The sequence below is a fragment of the Acipenser ruthenus genome, chromosome 45 (genome assembly GCF_902713425.1).
Source record: "Acipenser ruthenus chromosome 45, fAciRut3.2 maternal haplotype, whole genome shotgun sequence".
NCBI lineage: Eukaryota > Metazoa > Chordata > Actinopteri > Acipenseriformes > Acipenseridae > Acipenser > Acipenser ruthenus.
In genome coordinates this window covers 677501-696076 of record NC_081233.1, presented here as the reverse complement: position 1 = coordinate 696076, position 18576 = coordinate 677501, and the positions used below count along the sequence as shown (strand labels likewise).

Genomic DNA, 18576 nt, shown 5'->3' with positions numbered 1-18576 from the left:
TATTCTGCTTCTCAAAATACAGCGATTTTAGTACAACGCATGCACACAAAAGCATTACATTATGTTGAGTTACGCCTTAAATATGAATACTATATTATAGTTGTGTTATATAACGTTTTTTTTTTTAAGTGTGGTTATCATTTCAAATATTGTTGATGCTTAATCTCTACCTTTGTCTCGTTTTGTTGTTCAAATGTATATTTTAATTATTCACTTTATGTGCAGCATAGAATTTGTGCTGTACTGTGTGTGCAAGTTGTTCACAGTGATCCACAACATTCAATTAGACATCATTTATAATTGATTTGCTGTTAACAATGATAATACAAAATATAATAAACTTACCAGGCATGTCAGCTGAAGTTATGCTGATGTCACGTCTTAAACAAATATGGGTAACAGAATAACAAGGTTGGTTACTCTAAACTAAATTATTAATTTACCAGCTGGTAACACTATTGTAGTTAAAACACAGAGGCCTGGAAGGCAGGTTTACATTGGGTGTTTATAATGGGCACATGCCTGGCAGGCTGGTTTATAATGGGCACATGGCTGGCAGGCTGGTTTATAAAGGACACAGGTGCCTGGCAGGCTGGTTTATAATGGGCACATGCCTTGATATAAAAATTATGATGAACATAAAATGTGATATTTGAAACAACATAATGTCAATATAGGGTTTAATTTAAAACAGAGTTTAATTTGGTTTATATAGTTCTCTTATTATGTAGAATTTTGTTTTAAAAAAAAAAATTAGCAGCCCATCCAGTAAAACCACAAGTATGGCAGCAATCAAGCACTCCCCCATCTCACGCTACCCGATTTCTAAAAGTGGGCAGCCTTGTAGCGGTACAGTCAGCTTTGTATGCAACTCTCTTCATTTACCAAGTGATAGATTAAGCACTACTTTTTATATTTCTCTTTGCAGATGTGTCATGGTAGATCGGGACATGAAAGAAATCTATGCAGTGCAAAGGTGTTGCTGCCCTGCTGCTACCTTTCTCCGTGCACGCTACACTCACCCCTGCCAGCCTCAAGTCCGCCCTGGACTTGCTCACCAGGCTACAGTCCAACAAGTGCGTGCCGGAGTACCTGCATACCACTTCAGACACCAATGTAGCGATCTAGGTTAATGCAGGCAGATGCATCACACAGGGCGAGGCAATCCATACACAGGCGGAAGGCGGGCGTGAACCTGGGACCTCCAGCACTCCAGCATAGCGCCAGTACTGCTTATGTCTTTGTATGTGATTACGTCACCTACCAGCCCTGCTGCTGCCTTCCCCCCCGTGCACGCTACATGTAGATAGCAAGTGCTAAAAGTATAGTAATCCAAACTTGGGTAGCCTTGAAATTCAAAAGGTAATTTAACGTTATGATGAAGATAAACATACTAAATGTTAAGCACAACAACACAGTGACTATAAGAAAAGACAAGATACTTGGAGTTGGAAAGGAGTCATTTTTTAATTCTGGACTGTAGTTCCAATGTAAAACATCTCCTGTTGACTTCCTGTGAATGGACGGAGTAATGGCAACATTTGCACTGAACATTAAAAGTACAACCAGGGATCCTTGTTTTGAATTTTTTACAGGTTACTGAATAAACAAAGTAACTCGACTTAGATTCATCTGATGTGAGTACTTGATGGCTAGTTGTTATAGGCAATGTTAAACTATTGTACTGTTGGAATGTATTTTCTATTGTTTTGGCAAGGTTACAATATTTACACTAAGAATATTTTATAAATATTTGTTACAATTAAACAGTTGTAGAATATTTAGGTTGCTATATGATAGGTGTTATTTTATTCTGAATGCACTACAGCAAGAAATATTATTTAGTGGTTTGCGCAATATTATGCTGCTGTTGCTTTAATTGGAAGAGATACGCGCTGTGACGTTGCTGCTCATTTAGTCCTGTATTTTAATTCAGTAAACAAAAGGAAAAACTTGTGCCTAAGGAAATAGGGTATTGAACGAAGAAATCTCGTCTTGGACATTGTTTGAACACTTTGTGAACTCGGCTAAACGTTAGGTTACTTACCGTAACCCTGGTTCCCTGAAAGAGAAGATGACCACCAAAAGTGGTTTACTTTTGGGATAATGCCTGCCATGTCAGGTATTCGCTGAGACTCTTCTTCCAGAGCTGCTGATAGGCCCCCGGTGTTGGTGACGTCCTCGGTCCTGCCCCCCGAGGCTATATAACATCACTGCACGACCCCGACAAGTTTGGTGGTCATCTTCTCTTTCAGGGAACCAGGGTTACAGTAAGTAACCTAACGTTCCCTTTCAATGCGAGATGACCACCAAAAGTGGTTTACTTTTGGGAAAGTATACCAGAGCTGTTGCATGGGAGGATGAACGGTCAGTATACGAGGGACATTTCAACACAACCTCGGTTAGGGTTGTGGCTGTACTACCTCGAGGACCCTAGTGCCTAATGCAGCAAGGAAGGGTCTACCATGTTAAGGTGGTAGAAACTCGTAAAAGTATGCGGGGTAGACCAGCTAGCCGCATTACAAATATCTCTCAGTGAGGCACCTTAAGAGTGCCCATGAGGTAGCCACACCTCTAATACGCAGCTACCTCCCAGCTCGGGCCGAGCGCCCCTTCCAGCCTCTGGCTTTATTAGCGCGGCTGCGCTTGCCCTCGACGCCGACATCGGATATCTCTGCTTGGAAGCAGCTTAAGCGCCGTTCCCAGCACCGATTAACTCGGCACCGGTGAGAACATCTTCGGCGCCGACTATAGTTCAGCACCGACTGCGCGACGCCGCCCTCGGCACCGTTACGTGGCACCGATAGCGCTTCCAGCGGCACCGCTACTACACTCGGCACCGATACACTCGGCACCGATACGCTCAGCGCTGATACGCTCAGCACCGCTACTATACATGGCACCGATCCACTCGGCACCGCTACTACAATCGGCACCGATCCACACGACCTCGGCACCGAGTAATGGGACCAACAGCACCATGTCGGTGCGCTCGGTGGGGTCTTCGGCTGGTTTCCACCAGTGCGATCAGTGCGGGGCAAAACTCCCCAGACAGGATCAGCATACGTCCTGTGCTCCCCTGCGGACACGCCACATAGACACCCAAGCTCGGCCGAGAGGCGTTTTCAGGAGCTGGCGGAGACAGTCAAGGCCCAGCAAGCGATGCTAGAGGCCTTGCTGAAATCTCAGGGTGGGCTGCCCCCCACCACCGGGCACCCCCTGCCCCCCCCCCAACCTCGCATTCCATCTCCGGTGAGGTCCCTCAGCCCAGACGCGCTGTCATTCGCGGTGTCTAGGTCGGACATGTCTGACCCTGACATGTAGGTTGGGCAAGCGACAGAGGGGAGCTCCTTACCACGCCTACCGCATGTGTCGCAGAGGGAGGAATTCCGGGCCCTGATGCAGCTTGCACCTGCGGCCACGGAGGTCCCTTGGCCGACAGAGCAAGAGGGGAAGGGCAACAGGTTCATTAAGACCAAGGGACACCAACAACATGCCCTTCCCTTGTGCCAAGACTTTTTGGAGCTCTTGCGCTCCTCTTGGAGCAGTCCTGCGTCTGCCCCTTCAGAGTCGAGGATGGCAGAGTCCTTGCTACACACTGTAGGAGCCCAGGAGGCGGGCCTAGTTACATTCCCTACCATCGGGGTTACGGTGCTGGTGCAGGGGTCAACAATTTCTGTGTTGTGTGTTTTTTTTGTTTTTTGTTTTTTTGTTTTTTGCCCGTCTAAGCCCTGCAGGACAACAGACAACAGCAATGCTGAAGAAAGCTTACAGGTCAGCTGCTCTGTCAGCGTGGGTGGCGAACGTGCTCTCTATACTGGTGCTCTACCAGTCCCAGCTAGCAGACAGGCTGCAGGAAGGGATAGCAGATACTGACGCTGGAGAGCTCCAAGCGATAGCAAGGGGCGATGACTGACCTGATTGGGGAGTTTGGTCAGGCATCGGGGAGGTCTTTGGTGGCGCTGGTAGCCACACGCCGGCATTTGTGGCTCACGCAAGCCAAGGTCATGGAGACCGAAAAAGCGGCGCTGCTTTAGGCCCCCATTACACCGGGGCAGACGTTTGGGACGACCATTGATGTGAGCCTGGAGAGGTCCCACAAGGCCACGGAGGTCGCCTTAAAGTTCTCGCGCCTCCCTCCCTATCGGCAGTGGCCAAGGTGGCATTCACAGCCTGCAAGGGCAACAGGGCCTAAACATCGCCCTCCGCCCCAGAGCAAACCAGCAGGCATAGGAAGGGCCGACGGCAAGGGACCACTGCCGGCCAGGGGTAACCGGTTCTCCGGCTGGAGACTGAGGCCGGGGCCTAAAAAAGATCCGCCCCCTCCCAAACCTAAGGGAAACCGCCCCTGAGGGGACCCGGCTGCCACCAACCCCTCTCACAACCTGACTGACCAACAGGCATGACCCATGGCAAGGCCTTACCCAGGACTCCTGGGTGCTATCGACTATGAGACATGGATACGCCCTACAATTCCACTTAGGTCCACCACCCTTCAAGGGTGTGCTCCTCACTACCGTCGAACCAGCGAGAACGATTCTCCTGCAACAGGAGATCGCTACTCTTCAACAGAAGAACGCGGTACGCTTGGTAAACCCAAGCGATACCCTCAGCGGCTTCTACTCCAGGTACTTCCTGGTGCCCAAGAGGGACGGCGGTTTCAGACCTATTCTGGACCTCAGGGTCCTCAACATGTTCCTCAAGCAACAGAAATTCAACATGTTGACAGCACAGCGTATTCTCCAGTCTGTCCAACCGGGCGACTGGTTCACATCGATCGACCTGCAAGACGCCTACTTCCATGTCCCGATCCGTCCCGCGCACAGAAAGTATCTGCGCTTTGCCTTTCAAGGCAACACGTACGAATTCTGCGTGCTGCCGTTTGGCCTCTCGCTGGCGCCCCGCACATTTTCAAAGTGCATGGATGCAGCACTGGCTCCACTCAGGCTGTGGGGGATTCGGATCCTGAACTATCTGGACGATTGGATAATCTGTGTGCGCTCCAGAGCACGCGCCGAGGCGCACACAAAAAGGTCATAGATCATGTGGAGAGGTTAAGGCTCTCCATAAATCAACAGAAGAGCAACTTCGTACCGTCTCAGTCCACAGTGTTCCTGGGAATCACTCTGTGAGCATGCTCGAGAATCCTTCCTTTAGGGCGCTGAGAATGCGCCCTCTACAAGTCTGGGTGAATACGCTCAAAATGCACCCGGTTCGAGATCGGTACCAGTTGGTGCGAGTGTCCAGACAATGCTGGAAGACACTGGAGTGGTGGCTCCGTCCCGGCAATCTGCCCTCGGATCCCCCCTCGGCTCCACTCACAGAAGGAAAGTTGTCACCACAGACACCTCTGGGCTGGGGAGCGGTCTGGAATGGGAGGGGAATAAGAGGTCAGTGGAAGGGACATTGGCAGCAAGCGCATATAAATGCCCAAGAGCCGCTAGCAGTGAACCTGGCGTTCTCTCATTTTGGGCAGCAGTTAGCGCACAAACACGTGCTGGTCCAGACAGACAATACTACCGTGGTAGCCTACATAAACCACCAAGGCGGCCTCCGCTTGCTGGGCCTTCACCACGCAGCGCACAGACTCCTGTCTTGGACGCACATAAACTTGCGTTCCATCAGAGTGATTCACCTCCCTGGTGTGGACAACAAGACAGCAGACCTCCTGTCCAGAAGAGCTCTAGACAGCTCAGAATGGAGACTGCATCCTCAAGTGGTGAAACAGATTTGGGAGAGGTTTCAGAATGCTCAAGTCGACCTCTTCGCCACAGCCAAGTCCACTCATTGCCCGCTATGGTTCTCCATGGAGAGATGGGGGCCCCTTGGGAGTAGACGCGCTGGCCACAGGGGCTCTTGTATGCGTTCCCCCCGCTACCGTTGTTACCCCTGACACTAGAGAGAATCAGGGTGGAGAGAGCACAGGTTTTGCTGGTTGCAACCAGATGGCCGAGGCACCCCTGGTTCGCTCTCCTCTCCAACATGTTGTTGGGTCACCTGAGCCAAGCGGAGGGGTTATTATGGCACCCGAACCCAGCCCAGCTCCAGCTCTGGGTCTGGCCGTTGAACGGAACCATCTCTTCAGACGAGGTTTGCCAGAAGCAGTAGTGGAGACACTACAGTCTGCTAGGGCGCCAAGCACTAGAGCCCAGTATTCATATAAATGGAAAGTTTTCCAAGAATGGTGCATTGCTGAGGGTCATGATCCGGTGACCTGCCCTATTGAGACAATACTAACCTTCTTACAACACCTGTTTGATACGGGAAAATCCATGTCCACTTCGAAGGTATACCTGGCAGCAATATCAGTGTGCCACGATAAAATTGACTCTGTGTCCCCTGGGGCACACTTCCTGGCAGTGCAGTTTCTTAAGGGAGCTCGGAGGCTTCGTCCTCCTATGAAGAGTATGGTCCCCAAGTGGGACCTGGAACTGGTACTACGGGGCCTTACAGGTCCCCCTTTTGAGCCCGTGGTGTCAGCGGAGCTGCGTCCGGTTTCATTGAAGGTGGCATTTTTAATAGCCATTACGTCTGCCAGACGAGTAAGTGAGCTTCATGCACTGTCCATCGATGACACATGTATGGCTTTCACAGGAAACGACTCACGGGTTTCATTAAGAACAAATCCAGCCTTTCTGCCAAAGGTGGTATCCTCATTCCATATTAACCAACCATGCCTCCTCCCGAAAACTCTCTGATCTTCAATCCCAAGCCGGTCTCCCTTTCCCTGCACCACCAGATGCTAGCAGGTACAGACATTAATTTGGTTTCCCTCCTTAGAATTCAGCGCTGTTCCCTCGTCATTGTATGAGATGTATCCGGTGGCCGTAGCCGTATTTCTTTGGGGATCTCTTGGGCCCAAAAATTCTATCCTTACTCACTCAGATAATTTAACCACAGTCCAAATTATAAACAGGACAAATATCGTAGATCTAAAAAATATTTTTTCACAGATATGCTCTTAGTATCAGCAACCCCTGTTAGGGTTAGTCCCTTTTAATGAGGTAAAATTACTCCTACTTGCGGCATTGAGACCAGCTTGTCTTTTGGGGTCTCTGCCTCGTCCACGGCCAGGCGTGAGTCCTCAAACCAAGTTATGTTTGATGCCAAAGTAATGTACTTTCGTAAGTCATGTACTGCTATTACTTCCACAGCTATCGCATACCCCACATTTCTTCAATAAACAGTTCAAATAAATATATTGTGTGATTGGTGTTTTGTCCCGAACTACTGAAATATAAGTTGGAATGGATCTGGTGCTGGAGTCGACTGCATACGATTCCAAAAATAGAATCGATTATAATTTTTTTAAGATACAGAATCGATTCTTTTGGGATTGACTCTCCATCCCTACGTAAGGGCATCTGCAAAGAGATTAATAATAATAATAATAATAATAATAATAATAATAATAACTGAAACTCATGCTATGTCTGCTGTGCAGCTTTGCGGACTCTGCAGAGTGGTTTCAAGCAGGTGGTGAAACAAACTTATCTTGTGAACTCGGGAAACTGTCCAGGCAGAGTTTTTTGTGGATGCTGGATGCTGGCTGCACAGAAGTGCACAGCGCTGTCTGCGGGTGTTACTCTAGAGATTGTTAGAGTGCCTGTTTATTTTGCATGTCCAGTTAAATTGAATCTTTTCTTGAACTTCACTTCAGGGGATTCAGCTGTATTCCGAAAATATCCAATCAGTTCCAGAGCTCCTGGACTTGTTTGCTGGTACCAGTACATATAAGGATAGCTGCTGTCACTGTGATGGCATTGGAGTACAGCAGAGTGTTCAGGTCTCTTAAACAGTGAACCAGGGGCCTGGTCAATCTTCATAATATCGTCCGAGAAATCTGTAGACAACAACAAAATTGCAATAAATACTACTAATAATAACACATTTTATTTATAAGCGCTTTTTAAGAATATCTGTACAGAGATACACACAAACATGATCAATATATACCCTTACTCTTACAAAGAAATATTGGAGTAGTACTGTAGTACTAACACAATATTTTGGAGAATCTAGAAATAATGTAACTAATAGCCATACCAGTGGTTTCACAGACCCTGGTTAGCACTAATCTTGGACTACCTCATGTTAAATTACACGGGCTAGTCAAGGAGTAGTAGTGCTACTTGGGGTAGCCACCGTTAACCTGTAAAAACTGAACTCTTGTTTTTATGAGAAAATTAAGTCATAAAAACGAAGCCTTCAGTTTTTATGACTTAATTATCTCTATTTTTGCAGCTTTCTGGTGTGGTCATGTAGCTTTTTCTGATTTGGAGAAAAATACCAATCTTATAAAAGATATAACAGTTCATCTGTTCCTTTGTTGTGTGTAAAAATATGTACTTGATGAACATCAGCCATGTTGCTATCTGGCTTCCTGTCCTTTGCAGGTTCTTACCTGGGAGACACAGCAGCAGCACTGCAGTGAACACAATAAAAACTGCAGCCATCTTCACAGGCCTGTGTTGGAGAAAGAGGAGCAACACTGCAGCACTGCCCTGGAGTTCACTGCAGAGACAGCGGGCGTGACATCACAGGAAGTGACATCACAGCAGCCCTGCCCTGGGCTTCACTGCAAAGAGACAGCATGACATCACAGGACGTGACATCATAACAGAAATTATCAGCAATATCAATCAGTCAGTATTTATTTGATATAGTGCGCTTCACAGAAAAGTGTCTCAAGGCCAAAACATTGGCTTTTTATCTCTTCCAATGAAGGAAATCAACTATTTTTAACTCAAATGTGTTGTTGTTTTCTTGAAATTTTGGACTTAGCAAGTGTAACAGAACATTACATTTATTACACAGTCAATATTCATCCAGGCTATAACAGACCATAACACTATTCAATAGTGATACAGTATATTATATTGTTGTACCCCTGACTACAATTATTTTTGCATTGAATCACTACTATAGTAAAATAAAAACGTGATTATGTTATACATTTTTGTACAATGGTATAGACTCCCCATCTTCATGGAGTGCCTCAATCCTGTGTCTCTAGGAGTTTTACTTGGCAACACTGCCATCTAGAGGGTATCTGTTGAAACTGTAGCTTCTAGATAGTTCATTGTTTTTAAACGATTTTTATTGTTTCCTTAATGTTTGTTTGACCAATAAATCTACTGCTGGGTAAAGAATTGATTCATGTATTAATAAATCTACTGCTGGGTAAAGAATTGATTCATGTATTAATAAATCTACTGCTGGGTAAAGAATTGATTCATGTATTAATAATGTATTAAATGCTTACTTGTTTGTAATGCTTTTTATTTAACAAAATAGAAAATTACAAAACAAGGGTCACAAAAAAACTCAGATGCAGGAAAATACAGATTCAAGAATACAAAAAAAAGACGGAAACGTCCTTGTGCAAATAAAAAAGAAAAAAAACCTACATTGTGGGAAAACAACACAGAGATCATTGAGATTTTTAATTAAGCAAACAAATTATATAACGTAATTTGCTGATAAAATGTAGCATACGTTTGTCCACCCATCCATTCATTATTATAACCGTTTAAAGTATAAATTACTTTAAAAGAAAGTAGCCGAATATGTACATCGATAAATCATTTTTTTAAAAAAGCTTTCACTGGTTTTATACCTCCCTATTTACACATGGATAAAGTATTTACTCAGTAGAATAATACAATATACAGTCAATAAAATATCGGTAATATACAGGGCCGCAGTGTGGAGTTGTGGTGAGGGCTCTGGACTCCTGACCAGTGGGTTGGGGTTCAATCCACCCAGGTGGGAGACACTGCTGTTGTACCCTTGAGCAAGGTACTTTACTGCTCCAGTAATAAATGGATAATTGAATGTAAATAATAACAATACTTGCTAAGAAATTACTACTAATAATATTACCGTCATATGAGAAAATTACATTGTATAAGGACATGCGTAAAAGGTCAAACTGAGCCTGTTGAATAAAATGATCTTGCTTTTTTCACTCTTAATTAGATTGTTGAGGTAAAACAATTTTTTAAATTGGAAATCTATGATAATAACTATTTAAAGCATCGCAGACGCTTATTTGATCAAGGGAACGCAGTCTGTGACTGTAGTTTAAAAGATAACCGAAAGTTATTCACGCACTGGTAAAGCACACTTTCACTTTCATACCGACACTTCCTGTTTCTATTTCGACACAACAAACTGAAACAGTTTGAACTGAATGTGTTCATTTTTTCATGTTTTACCTGTGTACTAAACTGCCTGGCTACTCAACTTGTGAAGCTGCAGATATACCTGCGTTTAAATTGCCTAAAATAAGATGTCGGCTTCGTGTGAAACATTTCCGATGTTTTTGCTTGACGGTGCTATTCCTAAGGTTTCAGAAACAGATTCTGAAGATGACAGCGATTCAGATTCTAACTCGGATACTGACTACGAATTCCCAGAACCAAGAACGTTTCCAGTAAGTGAAATGTGTGGGGGGTGGAAACAAAACAGAACAACATACTACAGGGGTTACAATATACTGATAGTGGCCCAGATTCATCAAGGGTTTTACACCAATTCGCAATCAGCGACACTTTTTCTAAACTGAATACAATAATACAATGTGAGTTAACATGACACGCCACAGCTCAGAGCAGCGTAGCTTCATTTAAAGACGCTGTGTGCGAGTAAGTCATGTTTCATTCATTTTATGGCGCATATACACATTTATTCTTTTTTTAAAAGAATAAAAAAAAAAATTGTTGATATGTTAATTTTTCGGCAACACTTTGACATGGTGGTTAGAGCTACTGCCTCAAAGCTCCAGGGTCCCGGGTTCGATTCCAGCCTCAGGGGTCTGTCTGTGTGGAGTTTGCATGTTCTTCCCAGTGTGTTCACATTGCAGGTTTTCTCTGGGTACTCCGGTTTCCTCCCACAGTCCTAAGACATGCTGTTCAGGTTGATTGGTCACTAAATTGCCCTGTGTGTGTGTGTGTGTGAGAGAGTGTGTGGTGTGTGTGTGTGTGTGTGTGTGTGAGAGAGTGTGTGTGTGTGTGTGTGTGTGTGTGGTGTGTGTGTGTGAGAGTGTGTGTGTGTGTGTCAGTGTGTGAGAGTGTGTGTGTGTGTCAGTGTGTGTGTGTGTGGTGTGTGTCAGTGTGTGTGAGAGAGTGTGTGTGTGAGTAAGTGTGTGTGTGTGTGGTGTGTGTCAGTGTGTGTGTGAGAGAGTGTGTGTGTGTGTGTGTGAGAGTGTGTGTCAGTGTGTGTGTGAGAGAGTGTGTGTGTGTGTGTGTGTGTGTGTGTGTGGTGTGTGTCAGTGTGTGTGTGAGAGAGTGTGTGTGTGTGTGTGTGTGTGTGTGTGTGTGGTGTGTGTGTGTGTGTGTGGTGTGTGTGTGTGTATGAGAGAGAGAGTGTGTGGTGTGTGTGTGTGTGTGTGTGTGTGTGTGAGTAAGTGTGTGTGTGTGTGTGTGTGTGTGTGTGTGTGTGTGTGTGTGTGTGTGTGTGTGTGTGTGTGAGTAAGTGTGTGTGTGTGTGTGTGTGTGGTGCCCTGCGATGGACTGGCGTCCCGTCCAGGGTGTAGTCTCGTCTTGCGCCCTGTGTATGCCGGGTTAGGATCCAGCTCACTGCGACCCTGTAAAGGATTAAGCGGTTAATGATAATGGATGGATATATAAAAACCAAAAACTGTGAAGATGGATATAGAGCATTTTGGAATGAAGCTCTTCAGTTGTCCCCAGTCTCTCCGCACCTCAATTCATTTATGTTTTAGCACATTTAAAATCATGAGTGAACTTTGTAAAATAGAAAGTGAACGCATTGTGATTTCACAGGGAGATTCACATCAGGGTTTATTGACTATCTGCGCTTCATTCCATTTGGCTTTTCTTTCTTTTTCAGATCTCGGCCACAAGCTTTCCAGGACCAAGACGTGTAAAGGTCTGGATCTTTCTTTAACCACTACAATTACACAATATAACCATTTATATTCTGGACACAGATACAAGAGAAAACTTACTGGAAGGGACACAGCAACTGCTCCAATTGTCTTCAAACTGACTCTGGACTGTGTCAATTACTCCTGCTCCATACAGTAGCTTACATGAGGACATTCATTACAGCGGACGGCATGGTGGTGTGGTGGTTAGCACTGCTGGCTCGCAGCTCCAGGGTCCTGGGTTCGATTCCAGCCTCAGGGGTCTGTCTGTGTGGAGTTTGCATGTTCTCCCCAATGTGTTCACATTGTGAGTTTTCTCTGGGTACTCTGGTTTCCTCCCACAGTCCAAAGACATGCTGTTCAGGATGATCTTAAATTTCCCTCTGTGTGTGTGTGTGTGTGTGTAAGCAAAACTGATGTCCCGTGCAGGGTGCAGTCCTGCCTCGCATTGCCCTGTGTCTGCCGGGTTAGGATCCGGATCACTGCAGTGACCCTCTAAAGGATTAAGTGGTTATGATAATGAATGGATGGATAAACTTTCAACCCATTTTGATCAAAACTTAACATACCTTCATTTGTTAACAAACTTAAACAGTATACCAACAACAAAGACAAATATATTTGGAGACACACAGTCAGAAGAGGTGTCTGTCTTTCATTTTCATGCTTTTTTTGTAGTTGCATCTCAAGCTTTGAGCTACATCACTGCCCTTTCCTCTTCTTTCTAAGCTAATCTACCATATAAGCATTTACTCCCAAGGGATAGCATACTGTAAACCTTCACTTGTACATAGTTCCTGTTACTTTTGCAGTACAAATGCATCTCTCAGTCTGTGTCTATCAGACAGGTCCTGTTCTTTGTGGGCGTTTGCTCTGAGCATTCTGCCATGACCTGTACTTCATCACTTCAGCCATCCATCATCACAACCACTTATTCCTTTAGAGGGTCGAGGCGAGCCAGAGCCTAACCCGGCAGACACAGGGCACAAGGCAGGACTACACCCCGGACAGGATACCAGCCCATTGCAGGGCACCACACTCACACACAGGGCAATTTAGAGTGACCAATCAACCTGAACGCATGTCTTTGGACTGTGGGAGGAAACCGGAATACCCAGAACCCACAATGTGAACACATTGGGGAGAACATGCAAACTCCACACAGACAGACCCCTGAGACTGGAATCGAACCCAGGACCCTGGAGCTGCAAGCCAGCAGTGCTAACCACCACACCACCATGCCGCCCTTCATCACTTCAGTGGAAAAGAAACATCTTTAAATAAATAATAAAATTGACAATAAAAACAGTCGAATATATAATTGTTAATACATTCTAGAGTATCAAATACCTGCATAAATATACCTGAGATATGCGTATTTCTTGATCTATTTTAGGTGACAGAATTTCGACCAGTAATACACCAGGAGGGTTACACCACAACCTACAGGTAGAGCTTTAAAAAATAATGTACCTTAAAGGGGAACCCAGGTTGGGTTACGTGTTCCCATATGTTGCTACAACAGGTTTTTTTTTGACATCCTGACCACTTTTTTTTTTACACTATTAAATTGCAGTCTACAGTTCTTGGTTTTCAAGATGACTTCAAAATATACCCTTCAGAAAAACTTCAGAACTACACTTCCCATCACCTTCTCATCGTAGATACATGACCAGGAGGATGATGGGAAATGTAGTTCTGAAATTCTTCTGAAGAAGACATTTGAAGCCATCTTGGAAGCAGAGCATTGTAGACAATGCAATTTAATAGTGTAAAAAAATGTGTCCAGGATGTAAGAATAAATAAATAATAAACAACATATTGGAACATGTAACACCCAAACACAAAACAACTTGAGTTGCCCTTTAAACATAAGTTTGTGTGGGGAGGGGGGGGTATCCATATACTACAATTCGATTTGTTTTATTAATTAATTTTTCCAAATGAACATGTATTGTTGATTGAATTAATACTAAATTATAATATCTAAAATATAGGGTGTGGTGGTTAGCACTGCTGCCTCACAGCTCCACGGTCCCGGGTTCGAATCTGGTCTCAGGGGTCTGTCTGTGTGGAGTTTGCATGTTCTCCCCAGTGTGTTCACATTGTAGGTTCTGGGTACTCCGGTTTCCTCCCACAGTCCAAAGACTTGCTGGTCAGGTTGATTGGTCACTCTGAATTTCCCTGTGTGTGAGTGAATGTGTGTGTGTTTGTGGTGCCCTGCGATGGACTGGTGTCCTGTCCAGGGTGTCGTCCTGCCTTGCACCCTGTGTATGCCGGGTTAGGCTCTGTCTCACCGTGACCCTGTAAGGGATTAAGTGGTTAATGATAATGGATGGATGGATGGAAAATTACATTCATTGTACCTTAATTTCTGAATTCACTACAATTATACTTTTAATGGAAAAGTGAGGCATTTACCCCTTAATTTTCTATTAATTTGTGCATACTTTAAGGGGTTCTTATCCCTTAAATACATCCCTTAAATAGTTTCAGGGGTTTATTAAGCTGTATTACCCCATTAGATACACCCCTTAAAAAGACAGATTCAATTAAAATTAAATGAATGGGGTTTTAAGTCTAAAGAGACACATTGTAGGCTGTCCTTAATTTAAATTAATGGATGATTTTTATTTTCCAGGGTAAATTAATAGGGACATTCCATTCATCCATTATCATTACCACTTACAGTGCCTTGCGAAAGTATTCGGCCCCCTTGAACTTTGCGACCTTTTGCCACATTTCAGGCTTCAAACATAAAGATATGAAACTGTAATTTTTTGTGAAGAATCAACAACAAGTGGGACACAATCATGAAGTGGAACGAAATTTATTGGATATTTCAAACTTTTTTAACAAATAAAAAACTGAAAAATTGGGCGTGCAAAATTATTCAGCCCCCTTAAGTTAATACTTTGTAGCGCCACTTTTTGCTGCGATTACAGCTGTAAGTCGCTTGGGGTATGTCTCTATCAGTTTTGCACATCGAGAGACTGAAATTTTTGCCCATTCCTCCTTGCAAAACAGCTCGAGCTCAGTGAGGTTGGATGGAGAGCATTTGTGAACAGCAGTTTTCAGTTCTTTCCACAGATTCTCGATTGGATTCAGGTCTGGACTTTGACTTGGCCATTCTAACACCTGGATATGTTTATTTGTGAACCATTCCATTGTAGATTTTGCTTTATGTTTTGGATCATTGTCTTGTTGGAAGACAAATCTCCGTCCCAGTCTCAGGTCTTTTGCAGACTCCATCAGGTTTTCTTCCAGAATGGTCCTGTATTTGGCTCCATCCATCTTCCCATCAATTTTAACCATCTTCCCTGTCCCTGCTGAAGAAAAGCAGGCCCAAACCATGATGCTGCCACCACCATGTTTGACAGTGGGGATGGTGTGTTCAGGGTGATGAGCTGTGTTGCTTTTACGCCAAACATAACGTTTTGCATTGTTGCCAAAAAGTTCGATTTTGGTTTCATCTGACCAGAGCACCTTCTTCCACATGTTTGGTGTGTCTCCCAGGTGGCTTGTGGCAAACTGTAAACGACACTTTTTATGGATATCTTTAAGAAATGGCTTTCTTCTTGCCACTCTTCCATAAAGGCCAGATTTGTGCAGTATACGACTGATTGTTGTCCTATGGACAGAGTCTCCCACCTCAGCTGTAGATCTCTGCAGTTCATCCAGAGTGATCATGGGCCTCTTGGCTGCATCTCTGATCAGTCTTCTCCTTGTATGAGCTGAAAGTTTAGAGGGACGGCCAGGTCTTGGTAGATTTGCAGTGGTCTGATACTCCTTCCATTTCAATATTATCGCTTGCACAGTGCTCCTTGGGATGTTTAAAGCTTGGGAAATCTTTTTGTATCCAAATCCGGCTTTAAACTTCTCCACAACAGTATCTCGGACCTGCCTGGTGTGTTCCTTGTTCTTCATGATGCTCTCTGCGCTTTAAACGGACCTCTGAGACTATCACAGTGCAGGTGCATTTATACGGAGACTTGATTACACACAGGTGGATTCTATTTATCATCATTAGTCATTTAGGTCAACATTGGATCATTCAGAGATCCTCACTGAACTTCTGGAGAGAGTTTGCTGCACTGAAAGTAAAGGGGCTGAATAATTTTGCACGCCCAATTTTTCAGTTTTTTATTTGTTAAAAAAGTTTGAAATATCCAATAAATTTCGTTCCACTTCATGATTGTGTCCCACTTGTTGTTGATTCTTCACAAAAAATTACAGTTTCATATCTTTATGTTTGAAGCCTGAAATGTGGCAAAAGGTCGCAAAGTTCAAGGGGGCCGAATACTTTCGCAAGGCACTGTATTCCTATAGAGGGTTGCGGTGAGCCAAAGCCTAACCCGGCATACACAGGGCAATGCAAGGCAGGACTACACCCTGGACGGGACGCCAGTCCATCACAGGGCACCACACACACATACACACACACACACACACACACACACACACACACACACACACACACACACACACACACACACACACACACACACACAGAACAATTTAGAGTGACCAATCAACTTGAACAGCATGTCTTTGGACTGTGGGAGGAAACCGGAGTACCCAGAGAAAACCCGCAATGTGAACACACTGGGGAGAACATGCAAACTCCACACAGACAGATCCCCTGCTGTAATAGGGGTTTTAGTTTTATAGAGACAGTAATGCATGCAGTGCACTAGTAATATCTCTATTTAATGTTTTATTCATCCAGATTTTCATTTGAGAAGGAAGGAAGACACCAGTGTGAGATCACAAATCTGATTTTTAATGTGGCGTTGGCTCCAGCTGAAGTTGAGTATCACACAGAGCAATGGGAGAAGTGTCCCCTTCACAGCAGCTTCCTGCTTCCTGCTGGTCCACTGTTTGATATAAAATGCCTGAACGGAGTTTTGAAGCACCTTTCCTTCCCACACTCAGAATACTCTCCTGGTCAGTGGCAACTTTAAATTACTAAAACTAATCCAGTTATTCGAAGTGTTATATTTTTTAATTGGGGAAGCACTGTGGTGTGGTGGTTAGCACTGCTGCCTCACAGCTCCAGGGTCCTGGGTCCTGGGAAGTCAGGTTTTTTTTTTTTTTTTGACATCCTGACCACTTTTTTTACATCATTAAATCTCTACAGTGCTCAGTTTCCAAGATGGCTTTCCAAATGTACCGTTCAGAAGAACTTTGAGAACTACATTTCCCATCATCCTCCTACTCATGTATCTATGATGGGGATGATGGGAAGTGTAGTTCTGAAGTTCTTGTGGAAACTGAGCACTGTGTCGCCTGTAATTTAAAACAGGCGAAAAAAAACACCAACCTAAGTTCCCCTTTAAGCTTGCGTCTTGTATTGAGTGTTTCTCCCGTAGTCTTGTATTGAATGATCTTAATATACTTCTATTGTTTCCCCCATAGACTTGTATTGAGAGCTCTCCCCATAGACTTGTATTGAGAGCTCTTCCCATTGTCTTGTATTGAATGCACTTCCTATATACTTGTATTGTTTCCCCCATAGACTTGTATTGAGAGCTCTCCCATAAGCACTCCCTATCTATAACAGGGTGAGCGCTTGCTTAAACATGGGTACAGCTGTAGTCGCTTCATTAGAACTTAATGGGAAGCTGAAGTTATTTTTTTGTGTCTCTGTGTGTTACATGTCTACGTATGTTGCCTCTTATTAAATTGCAGTCTATAGTGCTCGGTTTCTGCAATGTCTTCACGTGTATCTTTCAGAAGAACTTCAGAACCCCATTTCCCATCACCCCCATCATAGATACAGGAACAGGGTGTTGATGGGAAATGTAGTTCTGAAGTTCTTCTGAACGGTACATTTGAAGCCATCAGAGCACTGTGTAGACTGCAAATGAATAGTGTAAAAAAAGTGGTCAGGATGTTAAAAAGAACAACACACACACCTTACTGAAACAGCTGTAGCAACATGTGGGAACATGCAACACACACACACACAAATCAACAACAACTAGAGTTCCCCTTTAATAAAATAGAAGGTAAAAACATACTTTGATTTCATGAAGAAATGTGCAGCTTTCAGCCAGATTCACTTCATGTTTTACAGTCTTTGTGCTTGATTTCACTTTGGTATTCTTTCTTTCTTTTTCAGAACTTGCCTACAGTCCTTCCACGACCAACCCTGGAAGTACAGGTCTGTTATTCTTTCTTTTACTGCTACAGCTACACAACATAACAATGTGTAGTCAAACCTGCTTAATGTCCCTCCCTGTTAACGTCACCGGACACTGCTTATTGCTAATCCTTATCGAATATGGTGGTTAGCACTGCTGCCTCACAGCTTCCTGGGCTTGATTCCGGCCTCAGGGGTCTGTCTGTGTGGAGTTTGCATGTTCTCCCCAGTGTGTTCACATTGTGGGTTTTCTCTGGGTACTCCGGTTTCCTCCCACAGTCCAAAGACATGCGTTCAGGTTGATTGGTCACTCTAAATTGCCCTCTGTGTGAGTGTGTGAGTGTGAGTGTGTGGTGCCCTACTGGCATCCCGTCCAGGGTGTAGTCCTGCCTTGCATTGCCCTGTGCCTACCAGGGTTAGGCTCTGGCTTGCGTTTGTGCTCTGTTTCCAAGATGACTTTACATGTACCCATCAGAAGAACTTCAGAATTACATTTCCCATTATCCTCCAGCTCACGTTTGTATGGTGGAGGTTGATG

The 18576-nt window shown here is 44.4% G+C and overlaps 1 protein-coding gene across 1 annotated transcript in view; it reads left to right on the top strand.

Annotated features, from left to right (window-relative positions):
- Positions 1-10278: 10278 nt before the first annotated feature.
- Positions 10279-18576, top strand: part of LOC131720946 (uncharacterized) — an 18221-nt gene continuing 9923 nt past the window's right edge. The window contains exons 1-5 of the mRNA XM_059013485.1: positions 10279-10438; positions 11857-11895; positions 13290-13342; positions 16623-16840; positions 18018-18059. Coding sequence (XP_058869468.1) covers positions 10295-10438; positions 11857-11895; positions 13290-13342; positions 16623-16840; positions 18018-18059 — 496 coding nt within the window. The 5' untranslated portion in view covers positions 10279-10294. The remainder of the gene's footprint in view (positions 10439-11856; positions 11896-13289; positions 13343-16622; positions 16841-18017; positions 18060-18576) is intronic.